Source organism: Podarcis gaigeae (genome assembly GCF_964106915.1).
Source record: "Podarcis gaigeae genome assembly, chromosome: 5".
Taxonomy (NCBI): domain Eukaryota; kingdom Metazoa; phylum Chordata; class Lepidosauria; order Squamata; family Lacertidae; genus Podarcis; species Podarcis gaigeae.
In genome coordinates, this window is record NC_139681.1 from 97,537,816 (window position 1) to 97,556,137 (window position 18,322).

Sequence of the window (18,322 nt, forward strand, 5' to 3'; positions counted from 1 at the left end):
TAAAACTGCTTTTCTTTGACAACTCGTTTACTTGGCAATCCTCTTCTGGCCCATTCACATGGCAAACCAGAAAATTGCCCCAGGAGTGGTTCTTGGTGGTACAGATGGGATTTAATATGCAGAAACCAAAATTCTGTGGTCTTTGCAATGACTTAGGGCAACCAAAATGATTCAGAGGCTGGAGTGTCTTGCTTATGAGGAAAAGCTAAAACATGTGTGGGTTTTTTAGTTAAGGGGGGGGAGACAAATAAGGGGAAATATGACGGAAGGTTGCATGCAATTATGGAGAAAGTGGAAAGAGCTCTCCCCCCCCCCCTTTCAGAATACTTGAACTCAAGAGTCACGCAGTGATGGGTAGCAGATTCGGGACAGACTGGAGAAAGAGCCTCCTCACACTACAGAGAGTTATCACATGGAATTTGCTGTCGCCTGATGTGATGATGGCCCCCTATTTAGACAGCCTTGAAATGGGACTAAACACATTCATGGAGGAGGGTCTGTGATAGCTAAACTGACCCTTCATATTTCTGAACTGCGGAGGGAAGAACAGCAGCAGAGGTCTTTCTTTTGTGTCCTCTTGCTTTGGGCCTCACAGAAGAAACTGGCTGCCAACTGTTGGGGAAGCTCAGTCGGTAGAGCATGAGACTTTTAATCTCAGGGTCGTGGGTTTGAGCCCCACCGTGGGTGAAAAATTCCTGCATCGAAGGGGGTTGGACTACATGACCCATGTGGTCCCTTCCAACTTTGTGATTAGATGGACCTTCTCAGTCTGATCCAGAAAGGCTGATCTTACATTTTTAGTTTATTGTATTTGGCGTGACCTCCCCCAGCTTAACTCGTCCAGACATGGTGCCCATGAACCACCAACTCTCTGCAGAGTCATCATCCATTAAGCAAGGGTGGTTCTTGGCTCCATTAGACGGACATGAAAACTCTCCCTCGGGCTCCGCTTTAAATCAGCTCATGACAGGACAGGCCGAGAGTAGGGATCAACGCTGCCCTCAGTATCAGGTAAGCAGGAAACGTAAATCCAGCCAAGACAGTCACACGCTGCATGCTCTTCACCTGGTTGAGTGTCCCCGGCCTCCTTTTAATGGTGTTGGTATTACTGTCAATCTCAAACACTAAGATAGGCTCAAAACCATTCTGTCAGGGAGGGCAGAGAAGAGAGAAGGGGGAGAAGAAAGGGAGGAAGACAGAAAATCACCTGAAGAAGGCTGAAGGTGCAAAGCAGAAGAATCCAACAGACTCAGAACGGCCTATCAACATATGGAGCTGCCTTACTCAGAGTGAGGGCGCTGATCCATCTAAGTCCAGCAATGGCTGTCCTTGCTGGCAGTAGCCTTCCAAGGTCCCAAGCGGAGGTCTCTTTCAGGCCCGCTAACTACAACCCCTCAAAATAGAGATAATCAAGGACTGAACATGGAACCAGCTTGCAAGGCATGTGCTGTACCACTGAGCTATGGCCTCTTCTCTTTACCTGAACCTAACGCTACAGTCTTTCTTGAAGCAATTCCTGTTAAATTTCCCCACCAAGTTTGTTCTTAAGTGACAACCGGCAAAATATGCACTCTCTTAGCAGTGTGTGTCAAGATGTTGCTCACTGTAGAGTTCAAGGTGGTAGCCCTGCCACTGCTGAGGTTGTGGTTATCACTGCACTGCAGGGGTTGGAAAAATTTCCTCCTATTATCAGCATCCACATTGCATGTTGTGGTGATGTTACCACCTTTGGGGGTGCAGGGAACATTGGCAAAGGACAGCCCCCATACAGTGAACTCTCCTGGGCTTAGCCACTGACTTATTTCCCCCTTGCTAGCTCTTACCGAACAAGCAGTGTTTATGGGGATTGCGTGAAGATTTGGTCCTCAAGGCTCAATTAGTAAACCCTTGGGAATGTAACAAACTAGGAACAACAGCATCATGTAAAATAACTCATTATAGTAAAATAAAATAAAATAAAATGCTGTCCACGAGAGTAAAGGATGCCAGAAATTATGCACAACAAAAACCAACCACATTTGTTTGTATTCCAAGGCCACCCAGAGCTGCATTGGGTTGTATCTGACACTTGCATGCAAAATTAGAATTCTCTCATGCCAAGGAGTTTGAAGTAGAAGGTGAAAGAGGACAAGCAAAAAAAGGGACCAGAAGTGCAGAGAAACACAGGAGAAAGGTAACAGATAATAATAATTTGTTTATACCCTGCCCACCTGGCTAGGTTTCCCCAGCCACTCTGCTTACTGCAGACAAAGCAGCCATGTGAGAAGGTACACGGTGGTTGGTTGCTACGGTGAGCTTTAAAGGCAACTGGCACAGTGCCAATCCCAGAGGATGGTCCAGTAACAAGTGTCACTGTACAGATTTTATATCCTTAGTGAATTTTTTCAATCATGATGGGTGAGGATTATTTAGGAAAAACCTCTTTCTCCAAATCCATGAAAGCCTTCCTTTTCTGTGGGGCCCATGATTTGACAAAGATTTCTTCCATCATTCCCCCACCCCACCTGAAACGAAGCCTAACTATGTATAACTGGTGAAGTTTAGAGTACTAGATCCCCGGGTCCTGTCGTTTGTTATTGTGTAAAGTGCCATGCATGCTTGGCCCAGGGGCAGCCAACCCGGTGCTCTCCACATGCTATGGGTCTAGAACTCATCATCGCTGGCCACAGACGATGCTGCCTGGGCCTGATGGGAGTTCAGGTCCACATTCTGGAGGGCACCATATTGGTTATCATGTTGCAACAATACATTGGAAAAATGGGTGATATTCTGCAAAGGCCACTTCTCAGCAGAACCATCTACTATCAGCTGTCCTATGAGAAGGATTCCGGAAGAGAGAGGGAGACAGGGAGGTGAGAACCACCTCAGAGCCTGCTCTAGTTGGGCTGTCACTTACTCACTATTGTCATTTCATCACCAAGTGCTTGGTGAGGAGTATCCTGAATTATTATTATTTTTTTGGTATGTTGATATTGTTCACTGTAGTTTAAAAAATGTATTTCAGTTTCCCCTAAGACAAATATGAGGGATTTACATCCTGAAAGTTAGGATAGCAGTAACAGTAAATAAATACAAAGAGAAGTTAATGCTGGCTATATGTTATGATTTCAAGTATCGTTAAACTTATTTCCAAAGCCGCCCAGTGACTTTGAGGGGGTGGAGCTCGTGAATTGAAGCCTTCATCAACACAGCAAATATTATTACTACTGAGTAATGCATAGCTGAGTAATTACTACCGAGCTTGGATAGGTCAGCTGGTTAGAGCGTGGTGCTGATAAGGCCAAGGCTGCAAGTTCGATCCCTGTTTGGGACAGCTGCATATTCCTGCATCGCAGGGAGTTGGACTAGATGATTCTCAGGGTCCCTTCCAACTCTACAGTTCTGTGATTCTATGTTGTTTCCCAGATGCCCTTTTCAAGAGACTCAAGGCGATGTACAATTCATATAAAATACAGTGGTACCTCGCAAGACGAAAAACTCGCAAGACGAAAAACTCGCAAGACGAAAGAGTTTTTCGTTTTTTGAGTTGCTTCGCAAGACGGATTTCCCTATGGGCTTGCTTCGCAAGACGAAAACGTCTTGCAAGTTTGTTTCCTTTTTCTTAAAATCGTGCATTCAGGGGGTGCAGTTGCGACTTGACTTCGAGGAGCAACTCATAGCACACGGTGTGGTAGCCTTTTTTGAGGTTTTTGAAGACTTTGGTGATTTTTGAAGCTTTTCCAAAATCCGTGCTTCGCAAGACGAAAAAACTCGCAAGACGAAAAAACTCGCAGAACAAATTAATTTCGTCTTGCGAAGTACCACTGTATGAGAAATCTAATCAGGGGAATAAGCAGCCTACTTGTTCCTCTGAAAGCAAGTTGTGTTCACCTCCTGCACCTTGTTTGCGGGAGGCTCCTAAACTGCCAGCTTACACTGAGATGGAAGGCCTTGGCAGCACTGCGTCGTGCCCGCCCTAGCCATGCCTGCACACAGCCATGCCCGCTGTGCTCTGGAGCCAGCCCAGAGCCCGACTGCAGTGCCCCTCCCAAACCTACCTCCATTGCTCTCGCCTTCAACACATGCATTTGAAGGGAAAACATGCAAACTGTTAGTGTTGAGTACAGACTGGTGGTGGTACCTCCCTGCTTTCCAGAAATTGGGGGTGGCGAGCACTTAGTCACACCTGGAAGCATACAGTGGGGGAGGAGGAGGCTGCAAGTCCACTTTTGTGCAAGCAACAAAAGTGTAAAAGGGCGAGGGGCACGGGTAATTTCATACTGCCTGTTTGTCAGACCTATTTCCATGCATTTTCCCTAAACTAGAGTTAACATCATTGTTCAGAGAAAGAAAGAAAAGCAGTCTTGGCTGAACAGGCACTATGATGTAATAAGGGAAGTGCTGAACAAAAGGCCTTCGTTAGAATTCTACACAATATTCTATTATGTTGTGGGAGTAGCTGCCGCCATGTAAGCAAGTGCAATTCAAGAGAGTCAGAAATAGATGCATAAACCATATGATGGAAATGGCTGGAATTGGCCAAATCCCATTCATCGCAGCAGTGATTTGTCAAAAAGAATTAAAATCGGATGGTGCCCTAAATCAACAAACAGGGAAGTATGCATTCCTGAGATAACAAGCTCACTCCAAGTCCTGGGACAGGGCAAGAACGAAATCTAGACCAAGCAAGTCAATTACCCATCCACATCAATCCCACTTTCCGGGCGTTTATGGAAATTAGAATGAGAGGGACAGAAACAGTTTACATCCACAACTATAAGAATGCCTGGAAACAGGGACACAAAACAACTTGTGTGCCACGTTTGCTACCAACTCGCTAGTTTGGTTACTACTGAACAACAATTTTCAAGAGACAGAGGTTTCTCTAGTCAGAAAAGGTCAAATGCTCAGTTTTCCTATTTCTAATCACCAGCTGTCCTTACATGAACTGAGGAACAAGGCAAGTAAAGGGACTGGGCCGCAGAACTGTGTGCCCCATCTCTGCTCCAACACGAATTACTCCCACCATTTTAAAGGTTTAAATTGGCACCAACGTTAACCATAGTAAACATTAAGCAGAGTTCTCTCTCAACCACACTTTTGAGCCCATTTTCTGGCCTCTGCCTTCCCTGTACTCTCATGTCACAAATAGGAAAATGCCTGAATGTAATGTCCAGGATGGGAGGGGTGTCCCTGCTTCACACCTAGGTGAAGTTTCAGTGCTCTTCAGCCAGCAACACGGCTGCACCTATGAAACCTCAGGCACTTAACTGAAGAGAATATAAATGAGGAAACAAACTGGAGGCATGCAAGTCATGCAAAGGCGGGGAGAGCAAAGCAGGCCAGGAAAGAACATGAAAATGGATTTCAATCGCTATTTTTGAGATACCAACAGAGGAAGGAAATAGCATAAAACATGGAAATGGTGTTACATGAAATGCTGACAACTTTTTTTAAAAAAAATAGACAATTCATACTTGAGAGATGTAAGAGTACCTCCACTGATTTAAACAGAGGGGCAAAAACAAAGCGTTTAGTCATGGTTAACTAAACATACTCAAATGGATCACCAGCATCCATTCAGAGGGCCATGCTCCAAACAACTACAAAAGTAGTTCTTCAGGGGAAATCATGGATGAGTATCTGTGATGTATGATTTAGGCCACAGGGATCCTGCAGTTGGATAGACAAGGCTGGGTGACATCATGCCTCTTCAAAATCCATGATTCCTTGTTACGATACTGAACTGGTTCAGCAAGGAAATGGAAATGCAAAATTTAGATACCATCTCTGGACATAACACCTGGTACTTATTGGAACACTTCTGGGCCTTGTAATGAATGTGTTATCTATATAGCTGATGTGTGGATGACTTCATGAGTAGGCCAGGCAGGAACCTAAGAACCTGCTTAGGTGCTTTCACCCCTTAAAGCTTATTCACACCTTTAATGTTTCCACGAATTGCACCAACCACTTATCTTATGAGTTCTAGGGACTAAATCAGAACAGGAAGTTCAGGAACACATAGCTGTGAACATCAGCTGCAATCCGTTCCAAGGCAGAAGAAAGGAGGGTAAAGTGGCAATTTATACCAAAATTGCTATTATAATTAAAAGACAGCCATGTTTTATGCTATTTAGGAGGAGTACTAAACTGCCTAATCTCAGCAAACCATAGAAAACATGCTAACTAGGATCTAGGAGGCTGACACATAAACAGGCCATTGCGTGCAGGATTCTTACCACCAGCAAGGCACTATCATCAGTGTGCTGAGACCTTCTGGACGGGAAGGGACACTGGGGATGCGGGAAAGATGGCAACATCAGAAACATGAGACCACCACAAAATATGCAGACAAACACAGACATCTGGAATTGACAAGGTTCTTAATGCAGAAGGCACATGGAGGTAATCAGTAACGTATAACTGAAACAATGGGGAGAGGGGAAAGAAACCTATTAGTCTCTTAATGATCTCAGCATTAAAAACATCTGCAACTGATTCAGGAGCTATTTTGCTTTCAGCTGCCGAGTCCAAGAAAGAGCAGGATTTGGTATGCGAATCTTTCCAGTGGAGAACGCTGCAATATTAAGGAAAGAACACACACAGCCTGGGAGGAACTGAAACAAAGATCAAATAAAAAGAACAGAACTATTTGGAAGCAGTCCAGAGTCACAGAAAACAGACTACTGGAAAACATTTTCCTATGTATTTGTGGTCTATTGTGTTGTGTCTTATGACAGGCTGATCATGAAGTAAAAACTATTTTCCGTTAGCAAAACAAGAAAATTGGCCCTGGTGGTGTATAAAACCTTCTTGTGGGGAAAGACAGATGCCAATGTGAGGGAGGCTGAGAACCAACCAATATTCTGTTCCAAGGCACCAATATTATCGGCCTTGTGGCTACGCTACAAGCATGAAGTTCAGCTCTTGCCAACCTGGCTCCTTCCAGATGTTTTGAACTACAACTCCCATGGCTGGCTGGATCAGGCCAATGGCTCACCCAGTCCAGTATCCTGTTCTTACAATGACTTGCCAGATGTCCAAACGGGAAGCCCACAAGCAAGACCTGTGCGTCACAGCAGCCCTCTCCCCACTCACTTGGGAGTTCCAGCAACTGGCCATCAGAAGCAGATTGCCTCCAACAGTGGAGGAAGAACACAAACATCATGCCTAGCAGCCACAGATAGCTGTATTCTTCATGAATTTGCCTATTCCTCTTTTAAAGCCATCCAAGTTGGTGGCCATCACTACTTTTTATGGGAGTGAATGCCACAGTTTTAACTACGCGCTGGGTGAAAAAGGACTTTCCTTTGTCTGTCCTGAATCTTCCAACATTCAGTATCAATGGATGTCCACAAATTCTAGTGTTACGAGAGGGAGAGGGAATCCTTTCTCTACTCACTTTCTCGTCACCATGTAGAATTTTATATAACTTTGTCATGTTTTCCCCTTGCTCTACACTAGTAAAGGTAAAGGGACCCCTGACCATCAGGTCCAGTCGCGGCCGACTCTGGGGCTGCGGCGCTCATCTCGCTTTATTGGCCGAGGGAGCCGGCGTACAGCTTCTGAGTCATGTGGCCAGCATGACTAAGCCGCTTCTGGTGAACCAGAGCAGCACACGGAAACGCCGTTTACCTTCATGCCGGAGTGGTACCTATTTATCTACTTGCACTTTGACGTGCTTTCGAACTGCTAGGTTGGCAGGAGCAGGGACTGAGCAACTGGAGCTCACCCCGTCGCGGGGACTCGAACCGCCGACCTTCTGATCGGCAAGTCCTAGGCTCTGTGGTTTAACCCACAGCACCACCCGTGTCCTTAAGCGCCACCCGTGTCCCTTGCTCTAGACTAAAATGCACCAATTATTGTGACTCCCCCCCATCCCCTTCATTATTTTGGTTGCCCTTTTCTAAATCTTTTCCAGATTTACAATATCTTTTTAAGATGAGGTGATAGGAGCTGTAGTCCAAAAGATATGGAGGATGCCCAGCGAGCGAAGACTGGTGCAATTGCTAAAACTCAGCGAACAGAGCATGCCATGAAGCCAACCTGTGCTCTGACGCCAGTGCACTTGCAGAGAAGAAGCAAGTGTGCAAAAGCAGAGCTTGACTGTTCAGTGGTGTTAAGCAATGCAAAAAGCCCTGGATCTGGTGGCCAACCCACCAGTTCAATGACAACTTGGAAGTTCAGGCTGGATTTAGTTCTTGATTGATGGTGACATGGCTGAAGGACCAGCAGTTCCAAAAGTGCTTTTTTCATATTCCCAATATATTATCTGCTCTCACGTCAGCTCTACTGTTTCAAGAAAGATCTTGGAACAGATATAAATAGGTCTATTTACATAGATTTGCCACATTTACGGGACACAGACTACATGGACACATCCACAGTCCAACCAACGTCAAAACAGGGGTGGGGATGGGGAGAAGGTTTAGAAGAGACATCTCTCTGCTGCGGCACAGTAGTGATCTTTAAACCCTACGCTTACACTTCAGTCCTGAACAGATTTAAGTCAGATCCAGTGATTGTAGCTTCAGTAAAAGAGGGATCCCCCCCCCCATAAAGAGCTTAGGAAATGACAAGAAGTCGGTTTATAGCTTTAGTTCTTACCTCGCTATCCAGAGGGCTTTGCTTCTGAGGGCTCTGGGATGCCTTTTGCTTGGAAGAATGAAAAGGAGCAATTTACTAGGGAAAAGCACGCAGGCTCAAGTAAATAGGAAATAAGGTGGCAAGATGGGCAAGAACTGTTCCATGAACATAAGCAGTTCCTAAGCTGAACCATTTTATTGACCTGTGAACAGAACCCACCTGCTTAGGAGAAAGAGGTTAGAGTTGGCATTATGTTTCTTAGGTAACTCAATTTTGGAACCAAATACATCAGCATTCTCCTAAATCTACTACTGTAAAGCTGGGTTGGTCTACAACTCCTACATTGCATCATAATGATAATAAATCCATTACAAAAGTATGAAGTTAGGATATTTCCGTTCCACCTTAAAAGGGAGCAGGCTTTGTGAGTCACAGAGTCTGCGTATTTCCTGTTCACAGGATGTTTATGTTTTCTGTTGCTTTCGTCTCTCGGTGCCTGAACACGCTAGCAGGCGGTCATGTTTATCTTTGTTCTGACCAAACGCTGAATAAACTTTCTAAATAATGCTCTTCTGAGTGCAACTTTCGCTGTGTGAATTCTGCTGATAGAGCGTGCATCAGTTCTGGAATGTGGAAGGCTATTTTCTGGAGCTCATGTCGCTAATTGCTGATACTGTATCTACGGGAGATCGATGGACGTCTGGAGTCCGGAGTCGGCGTGGAGGCAGTGATGGCCTATGTCTCCCTGGCAGTATCCCAACAGTAAGACCCCTTTAAACAAACTATATCCCAAATCATTCCTGATCTTCACCACTTTCTGTGATACGTTTCTTCCACCTAATGTGCAGCCACAGTCTGATGCAGCTTTGCTGTGCTCTGGGTGACAGTCCTCTAAGCCCCCACTCAAAGAGCTCACTGTGTGGAGGGTGATGAAAACCCCAATGGTGACGAAAGCAATCTAATTTCCAGTAAAACAGAGCAAGCAGCAGTGCCTATCATTAAACAACCAGTCGTGTAAAACCTTAAACCCTTTCAGAAATATTTGTTCCCCATCAAGTTTCAGAAGAAGTAGCCGGTATCTTATTACACGTCTGCTGTCAAACCATGTGACCAGCTGCTAGACTTCTTAAAAACAAAAACTGGCCAAGATTCAGCTCCTGGGTAGGGGTGTGGCAAACCCTGTTTGGATGAATGAATCAGGGGTGGGGCAGAACATGGTGCCAATACCATTTGTCTCCCACCCTCAGTATATGTGGACCTTAACAGCAGTGCCAGACTGTGTGCAGCAATTAGCATGCAGACTAATTCAGAGTGGTGGAGGGTTCCTATCGCGCTCAGTGTACAGGTGTGTGCATGCACAGCTAGCCATGCTATGTCTGACCCCCTACAACTTTCTTCTGGGGTGGGAGAAGGTCTGGCCTTTAAATATATAGTCGCAAGAGAGGGACCATCACCACCTCTCCCTGGAGAATTGCACACTAAACCTGAAAACCTAACCTGACCTACCTTGACGAAGTCGAGGACGGCCTCCCTTTGGATCTGTTTTGTCCTCATCTTCTCCTCCTCGTATTGTAGCGCAGCAAGCTGGGCTTCCCTCCGGGTACGCTCCACTAAATGCTCGCGCCTTTTGTGTAGATCTGCATCCGAGTGAGAGACCTGGAAGAACGTTAATTTGGAATGGGCATCAGAAAGAAAGCTACACCAGGGGTCAGCAAACTTTTTCAGCAGGGGGCCCGTCCACTGTCCCTCAGACCTTCTGGGGGGCTGGACTATATTTTGAAAAAATATATGAACGAATTCCTATGCCCCACAAATGACCCAGGGATGCATTTTAAATAAAAGGACACATTCTACTCATGTAAAGACACGCTGATTCCCAGGCCGTCCGTGGGCCAGATTTATAAGGCGATTGGGCCGGATCCGGCCCCCGGGCCATAGTTTGCCTACCCATGAGCTACACACTAAGCAGCACACTTCCCAAAGTGCAACACAAATTACCTGATTATGGGTGCCAGAGAGCAAAAGAAGGCAAGATGAGTCGCCAGAACCTCTGAGGGGGCAAAACAGAACATTGTTGGATACAAAATAAATATTTCCCCTTCACTGTGCATAATGCTCTAAAAAGATGGTTAACATAATAAAGCTCCTCTTCCTAATCATCTAAATAATAATAATAATAATAATAATAATTTATTTGTACCCCGCCTATCTGGCTGGGTTTCCCCAGCCACTCTGGGCGGCTTCCAACAAAGATGAAAGATACACTAAAATGTCATACATTAAAAACTTCCCTGAACAGAGCTGCCTTCAGATGTCTTCTGAATGTCAGGTAGATGTTTATCGCTTTGACATCTGATGGGAGGGCGTTCCACAGGGCGGGCGCCACTACCGAGAAGGCCCTCTGCCTGGTTCCCTGTAACTTGGCTTATCACAGGGAGGGAACCGCCAAAAGGCCCTCGGCACTGGACCTCAGTGTCCGGGCAGAACGATGGGGGAGGAGACGCTCCTTCAGATATACTGGACCGAGGCCATTTAGGGCTTTAAAGGTCAGCACCAACACTTTGAATTGTGCTCGGAAACATACTGGGAGCCAATGTAGGTCTTTCAAGACCGGTGTTATATGGTCCCGGCGGCCGCTCCCAGTCACCAGTCTAGCTGCCGCGTTCTGGATTAGTTGTAGTTTCCGGGTCACATTCAAAGGTAGCCCCATGTAGAGCGCATTGCAGTAGTCCAAGCGGGAGATAACCAGAGCATGTACCACTCTGGCGAGACAGTCTGCAGGCAGATAGGGTCTCAGCCTACGTACTAGATGGAGCTGGTAAACAGCTGCCCTGGATACAGATTTGACCTGTGCCTCCATGGACAGCTGTGAGTCCAAAATGACTCCCAGGCTGCGCACCTGGTCCTTCAGGGGCACAGTTACCCCATTCAGGACCAGGGAATCCTCCACACCTGCCCGCTTCCTGTCCCCCAAAAACAGTACTTCTGTCCTGTAAGGATTCAACCTCAATCTGTTAGCCGCCATCCATCCTCCAACCGCCTCCAGGCACTTGGGGCAACATGCACACAGTGAATAAGCCATAGGCAACAGTAAATGGTCTGTGCAGTCAGTTTTACATAGGATGCCACAGCTGTAGCTTGCTCTTAAAGAAAGCTTATTTGAACAATGGGCCAGACCTGCACTTCATTTTAAATGAGGGGCACCACATATCACTCACAGCCTTACCTTTCCGCTCGGTCTAAGCAGTTCCTCAGAAGTTGCTGTCGGTCTCTGTCATGTGTCAAGCTCAGACTTTCAGGTCGTCTTAATTCATCTCCATCTCTGAAAACACAAATACACAGTGGGTGGTAGTGGTAATTGACCCAGAGAAAATGGAAAAAAGAAAATGGAAGAAATGTTACAGCATATGAGTAGACAGAGAAAACCCCTTTTAAGAAAATAGTAAAATTCAGATAACCAGGCCTAAAATGTTCATGTTTTAGGGCTAAGCAGCAACTATATTCAATATGGGTAGTAGAGTGCAGAATCAGCTGCCTTGGGCAATGGAATTTTGAAAAGATGAAGATAGGATTTCTTCAGAAATAAAAACATTCAAACTGAACAAAACCGATGTAGTTAATCACCCTTAACCACAATTATCAGGTTGGGTGAGAGAGAACATAAATGGCAAGATCAAGTTCAGCTCTAAAAGTTTATTTGCACTTTGAATGTATACCACAAAGCATCAAATTTCATTTGGGTATCTTGCTTTTAAATTTCTAGTGACATACTCTTTTTTGCTACTCTGAAGAAAATGAGATTCTCTTCTAGGCCTGCATACTAAGCTCCCACTCGAGGCAAAGTGGAGAAAGAGATTTATCAAAGCTGACAGATCCTTCACTTTAGCTGCAGCTGATGACATTCTGATTAAATGAACTACATTGTCCTGCGCTCCCCCACTTCACTGGCACCAGGAAGCGCCAGGGTCAGTCTTCCACAGGGTTTTAGCTCTCTCACGGGGAGTGTGCTGGAAACTTGCCGCACTTTGGTGATCTGTAATATCTGCTTATTTACAAAGGATGAGTTGAGTATGGGGGAACAGAGCAGGCAAACATCCAGGCGGACAATGGAAATTTGTAAAGCAGCAGCATCAGTTCTCCCCAAAGCGAGCAGCATTCATTAGCAGCGTCCCCACCAGCAGCCAACGAACCGTTTCCTGCTCTCTTATCCATGAATCTTAAGTCTGGTTTGGAATATCATGAATAAGGCAGTTTAAGTTGGCATGAATTTAACCAGATCTATATTTATCCTGATAACCAACAATAGAGATTTTGTTAACATAAGCCAGTCTGAGGCACCATCCCACTCAGATGCCTTGTTCTAATTTAAGCTCCCAGGGTCCTAGGTCAGGCTCATCACCATCATGCCCATTTTTGGTTAGGTAATTAAAAGCTTATCTACCAAGCACACAAAGTCTTTAAAAAATACATTTACTTTGTTTTAGCAGTCCCTGCTACATTTGGATCAGCTATGGAACCGGGAGCAGGGCAGGGGAAACCCTTTTAAAGACTCGGATTTCAAGGAGCATTATTCTGTAACATCCCATGGTGAATAATAATCTAGCAGGTTCCTCTTTCTGTTCTGGAAAAAATGGTTGCTTACAAGCTGCGAAGCTTCATTTATGAAGCAACACTGCTTATGCTTAACAAAAACTGGGAGCATTATTGCCATAAATGGTGAACAGTGAAGACTTACTGCTGACACCAATCATGTATTATGTGGGACAAAATACTTCTGCATCCAAAAACCCAATAATTTTACTATAATCAGTAACACACCATAACCTGGTGCAGACATGATGTTATCAGATTCCTAACCATGGCTATTTGCATATGCCTCTCCTTCTTCCCTTGCATGTACCCCCCTCCATTCCCCTTTTCAGACCTGGCATTATGTATACACTGAAAATTAATGGCAACCATCGTTATAACAAATTACTTTTCAACCCCCACTTCTAAGTATGGTGATTGCTAACATAAGTGCAGACGCAACATTGCTATGGAAAGGGAATGGTGGAGGGGAATCGCACGGGTTAGGGGGCAAGGGGTATAAAAACCCTCACACTGGGGGGCTCCTGATCTCTCCACCATGGTTACAAGGACAGAAACATTATGTTTGCATTTGGCCCAGTAAAGCAATATATGCAAAGACTCGGGGACCCTGTGTTAAAAATGCAACACTTTGTGGCCACAAAACTAAAGAAATGGCACCCAATTTATCAGGTGACATGTTCCTCACACTGCAGCATGATTCACCTTGCTGATTCCTAAAGCTCTGAGCATATGGAACAAAAGTTGTTGTTGTTCAGTCATTTAGTCATGTCCGCCTCTTCGTGACCCCCTGGACCAGAGCACGCCAGGCACTCCTGTCTTCCACTGCCTCCCGCAGTTTGGTCAAACTCATGCTGGTAGCTTTGAGAACACTGTCCCACCATCTCGTTCTCTGTCGTCCCCTTCTCCTTGTGCCCTCCATCTTTCCCAACATCAGGGTCTTTTCCAGGGAGTCTTCTCTGTCCTTCCAATGAGCACTCAGGGCTGATTTCCTTCAGAATGGAGAGGTTTGATTTCTTGCAGTCCATGGGACTCTCAAGAGTCTCCTCCAGCACCATAATTCAAAAGCATCAATTATTCGGCGATCAGCCTTCTTTATGGTCCAGCTCTCACTTCCATACATCACTACTGGGAAAACCATAGCTTTAGCTATACAGACCTTTGTCGGCAAGGTGATGTCTCTGCTTTTTAGGCTGCTGTCTAGGTTTGTCGTTGCTTTTTTCCCAAGAAGCAGGCGTCTTTTAATTTCGTGACTGCTGTCATCATCTGCAGTGATCATGGAGCCCAAGAAAGTAAAATCTCTCACTGCCTCCATTTCTTCCCCTTCTATTTGCCAGGAGGTGATGGGACCAATGGCCATGATCTTAGTTTTTTTGATGTTGAGCTTCAGACCATATATTGTGCTCTCCTCTTTCACCCTCAATAAAAGGTTCTTTAATTCCTCCTCACTTTCTGCCATCAAGGTTGTGTCATCTGCATATCTGAGGTTGTTCATATTTCTTCTGGCAATCTTAATTCTGGCTTCGGATTCATCCAGCCCAGCCTTTCGCATGATGAATTCTGCATATAAGTTTAATAAACAGGGAGACAATATACAGCCTTGTCGTACTCCTTTCCCAATTTTGAACCAATCAGTTGTTCCATATCCAGTTCTAACTGTAGCTTCTTGTCTCACATAGAGATTTCTAATGAGACAGATGAGGTGATCAGGCACTCCCATTTTTTTAAGAACTTGCCATAGTTTGCTGTGGTCGACACAGTCAAAGGCTTTTGCATAGTCAATGAAGCAGAAGTAGATGTTTTTCTGGAGCTCTCTAGCTTTCTCCATAATCCAGTGAATGTTTGCAATTTGGTCTCTGGTTCCTCTGCCCCTTCGAAATCCAGCTTGCACTTCTGGGAGTTCTCGGTCCACATACTGCTTCAGCCTGCCTTGTAGAATTTTAAGCATAACCTTGCTAGCGTGTAGACTGATCTTCTCCAATCCTCTGGCCACTGCTGAGTTTTCCAAACTTGCTAGCACCTTAACAGCATCATCTTTGAAAATTTTAAATAGAGATTTCTAATGAGACAGATGAGGTGATCAGGCACTCCCATTTTTTTAAGAACTTGCCATAGTTTGCTGTGGTCGACACAGTCAAAGGCTTTTGCATAGTCAATGAAGCAGAAGTAGATGTTTTTCTGGAGCTCTCTAGCTTTCTCCATAATCCAGTGAATGTTTGCAATTTGGTCTCTGGTTCCTCTGCCCCTTCGAAATCCAGCTTGCACTTCTGGGAGTTCTCGGTCCACATACTGCTTCAGCCTGCCTTGTAGAATTTTAAGCATAACCTTGCTAGCGTGTAGACTGATCTTCTCCAATCCTCTGGCCACTGCTGAGTTTTCCAAACTTGCTAGCACCTTAACAGCATCATCTTTGAAAATTTTAAATAGTTCAGCTGGAATATCATCACTTCCACTGGCCTTGTTATTAGCAGTACTTAATAATAATAATAATAATAATAATAATAATAATAATAATAATAATAAATTTATTTATATCCTGCCCTCCCCAGCCGAAGCCGGGCTCAGGGCGGCTAACAACACTAAAACAGTGCAACATTATAAAAACATTATAAAAATTAATTAAAATCAAAATTGATGGCAACCATAAACTAAAGTTTTGTAAAGATTATTACCAAAGGAGGGAGTCAGGCTGTGCCCTGACCAAAGGCCTGGTGGAACAGCTCTGTCTTGCAGGCCCTGCGGAAAGATGTCAAGTCCTGCAGGGCCCTTGTCTCTTGTGACAGAGCGTTCCACCAGTTTGGAGCCGCAGCCGAAAAAGCCCTGGCTCTAGTTGAGGCCAGCCTAACCTCTCTGTGGCCTGGGACCTTCAAGATGTTTTTATTTGAAGACCGTAAGTTCCTCTGTGGGGCATACCAGGAGAGGCGGTCCCATAGGTACGAGGGTCCTAGGCCGTATAGGGCTTTGAAGGTTAAAACCAGCACCTTAAACCTGATCCTGTACTCCACCGGGAGCCAGTGCAGCTGGTATAGCACCGGATGCTTTCTAAGGCCCATTTGACTTCACTCTCCAGGATGTCTGGCTCAAGGTCAGCAACCACACTACCTGGGGTGTACGAGACATCCATATCTTTCTGGTATAATTCCTCTGTGTATTCTTGCCACCTCTTCTTGATGTCTTGATGTGTTGTTGGAAAAGAGTGTTTGTGATGGCTGGCCAGCTTGTTCTCTTGACAAAAGTACTCACCTATTATGATGCAAGTATCTTCTGGCATCTTCTGACCTGTGGAATTCCCGGATGGGTGTTGGTTTTACTGGTGAACCCTTAGTGAAGGAAGAAATGAGATACAAAAATAATTATTTCTAGTGTATTGTGGATGGTTCAAATGTCACCTCCCTTTGCCAGAGCAAGTCTGCCAACTGCACCAAACTAGTTTGAGAATTAGTGGCCTTTTAAGTTGTCCAGATCGAAATTAATCAGTGTGAGAAAAATACTAGACAGGAGGAAGTGAAGCACTGTGCTGTAAGAAAATGGGTTAATTTTTAGTATTTGGTTTTAGTATTTGGTCCTTGTCAGTTTTATAAACCTCAGTGTTGTCTTGTTTAGATTTTCAAATCTGCCAGCTTCAATTCACATGGGGATGAAAAAGAGCTATTTTAAAATGTATTACCCACTATTCTAACGAGGTACACTACTTTAAAAGGACATGGAATTTCATATGCCAGCAAAATTTCAACAGGTTTGCTAATGCCCCACTCTAGACAAAACAATCAACCATGGCTTAAGGAAATGTGTGAATACCTAAACAGCAGTTAAGGGTTGTCCTAAAGCCAGGATTTGGGTTTGCAAATCATGGCTTGCCCTAAGTACTACATCTGCACAGATTAAATCGTGACCAAGACAGTTTTCCTGCCTCTCTGCTTGCAAGGCGACAAGCAGCTGTTAATTTCCTGAGCACACCCCTTCAAAGATGGGGATTACCTCAGCAAGGAAAACTACAGTTTTATTCTACTTTTAAACTCCTAACTGGGATTAATAAACCACAGTTAGCCCTGACCTTAGTTCAATGTTGAGCCTATGCTGAACCTAAAGGTGAGGAAATTCCATAATGGCAGTGCCACCACTGACCATTGTTAAACTGGTTGTTTGCATCCATCTGTCTCGAGAGACAATGGAAGAGTCAGCCATCGGAGGCAAACTGCTGGAGAATTACAGGGCCTGCTGTGGCTGAAAAGAGCTGTTTTATTGTGGCAGGGGCCGATGAAGGCGTCCACTGAATGTAAATTAACCCATTTTCCTAAAGCAAAATCCTTAACTTCCTCCTGTCTGGTATTTTTCTCGCATGGATTAATTTTGATCTAGACATCTTAAAGGCCACTAATTCTCTAACTAACAATCTCGTTTACTGAAAGAAAATCTATAAATGACCCATTTGTTCTTAGGTACTATTTTCCAAAATACTGTTGTAATTTAAAGTGGTTTGAGTTCATACACGTACACATTTATTTTTCACTAAGAGCTGGCGCCCCCTCGTTAACTTTGAAGAGAATTCTGGATTTTAGCAGCCTACGGGTCTCCTCCTGAATTATGCCTTGGGCAGCAACGTGATCCTTCTTGTCTCATTACTGGACTTGCGGAACTAATATACGGTCAGAAGAAATATGAGCCACTGCAATTTCAAGAATGGAAATTGGGGGGAAATATAAAGGACCTTTTTAGCCAACCACTGAACAAATAGCAATTAAGCTGGCCCACAGACATGGCGGTATTATCCCACAGTACACAAAAGCAGCATATTCAGCCCCCGGGGAAACCCCAGTGCACTCAATTGGAAGACCATCCCGGTAATTAAGGAACTGCAAGTCTCACTGCCGCTTAGCCTTAAGAGAATAATGGCGGTTATGTTGGGCCCCCAAGTACATATGCGTGGGATATGAAGTGGAAGAGATCCCTGGGACAACAATAAGCCAAACAAAATGCACTTCAACCCAGTTTCGCATTGTAACATATATGTGAAGGCACAGATTGTAATCCGATTGCAGAATGGGCCACTTGTTAAGCAAAGTAGAAGATTATCCCGTGCAGGCTGCCTGCACACATGGGATGCAGCCCACTGTTTCAAGCCTCCCATTAGACTTATGCAGAAAAGGTTTAGATTAGAGGCCAC

At 44.8% G+C, this 18,322-nt stretch overlaps 1 protein-coding gene across 2 annotated transcripts in view; it reads right to left on the bottom strand.

Annotated features, from left to right (window-relative positions):
* The window catches only part of LRCH3 (leucine rich repeats and calponin homology domain containing 3), a gene marked incomplete at its 5' end in the record, with an annotated part of 83,356 nt that overhangs the window by 12,458 nt on the left and 52,576 nt on the right, over positions 1–18,322 (bottom strand). The window contains 7 exons of one of the 2 annotated variants that reach the window (XM_083739359.1): positions 1,066–1,146; positions 6,222–6,275; positions 8,590–8,637; positions 10,075–10,224; positions 10,567–10,618; positions 11,795–11,890; positions 16,402–16,478. In XM_083739359.1, the coding sequence (XP_083595485.1) occupies positions 1,066–1,146; positions 6,222–6,275; positions 8,590–8,637; positions 10,075–10,224; positions 10,567–10,618; positions 11,795–11,890; positions 16,402–16,478 (558 nt within the window). The remainder of the gene's footprint in view (positions 1–1,065; positions 1,147–6,221; positions 6,276–8,589; positions 8,638–10,074; positions 10,225–10,566; positions 10,619–11,794; positions 11,891–16,401; positions 16,479–18,322) is intronic. The other variant, XM_083739360.1, reaches the window with a different exon arrangement.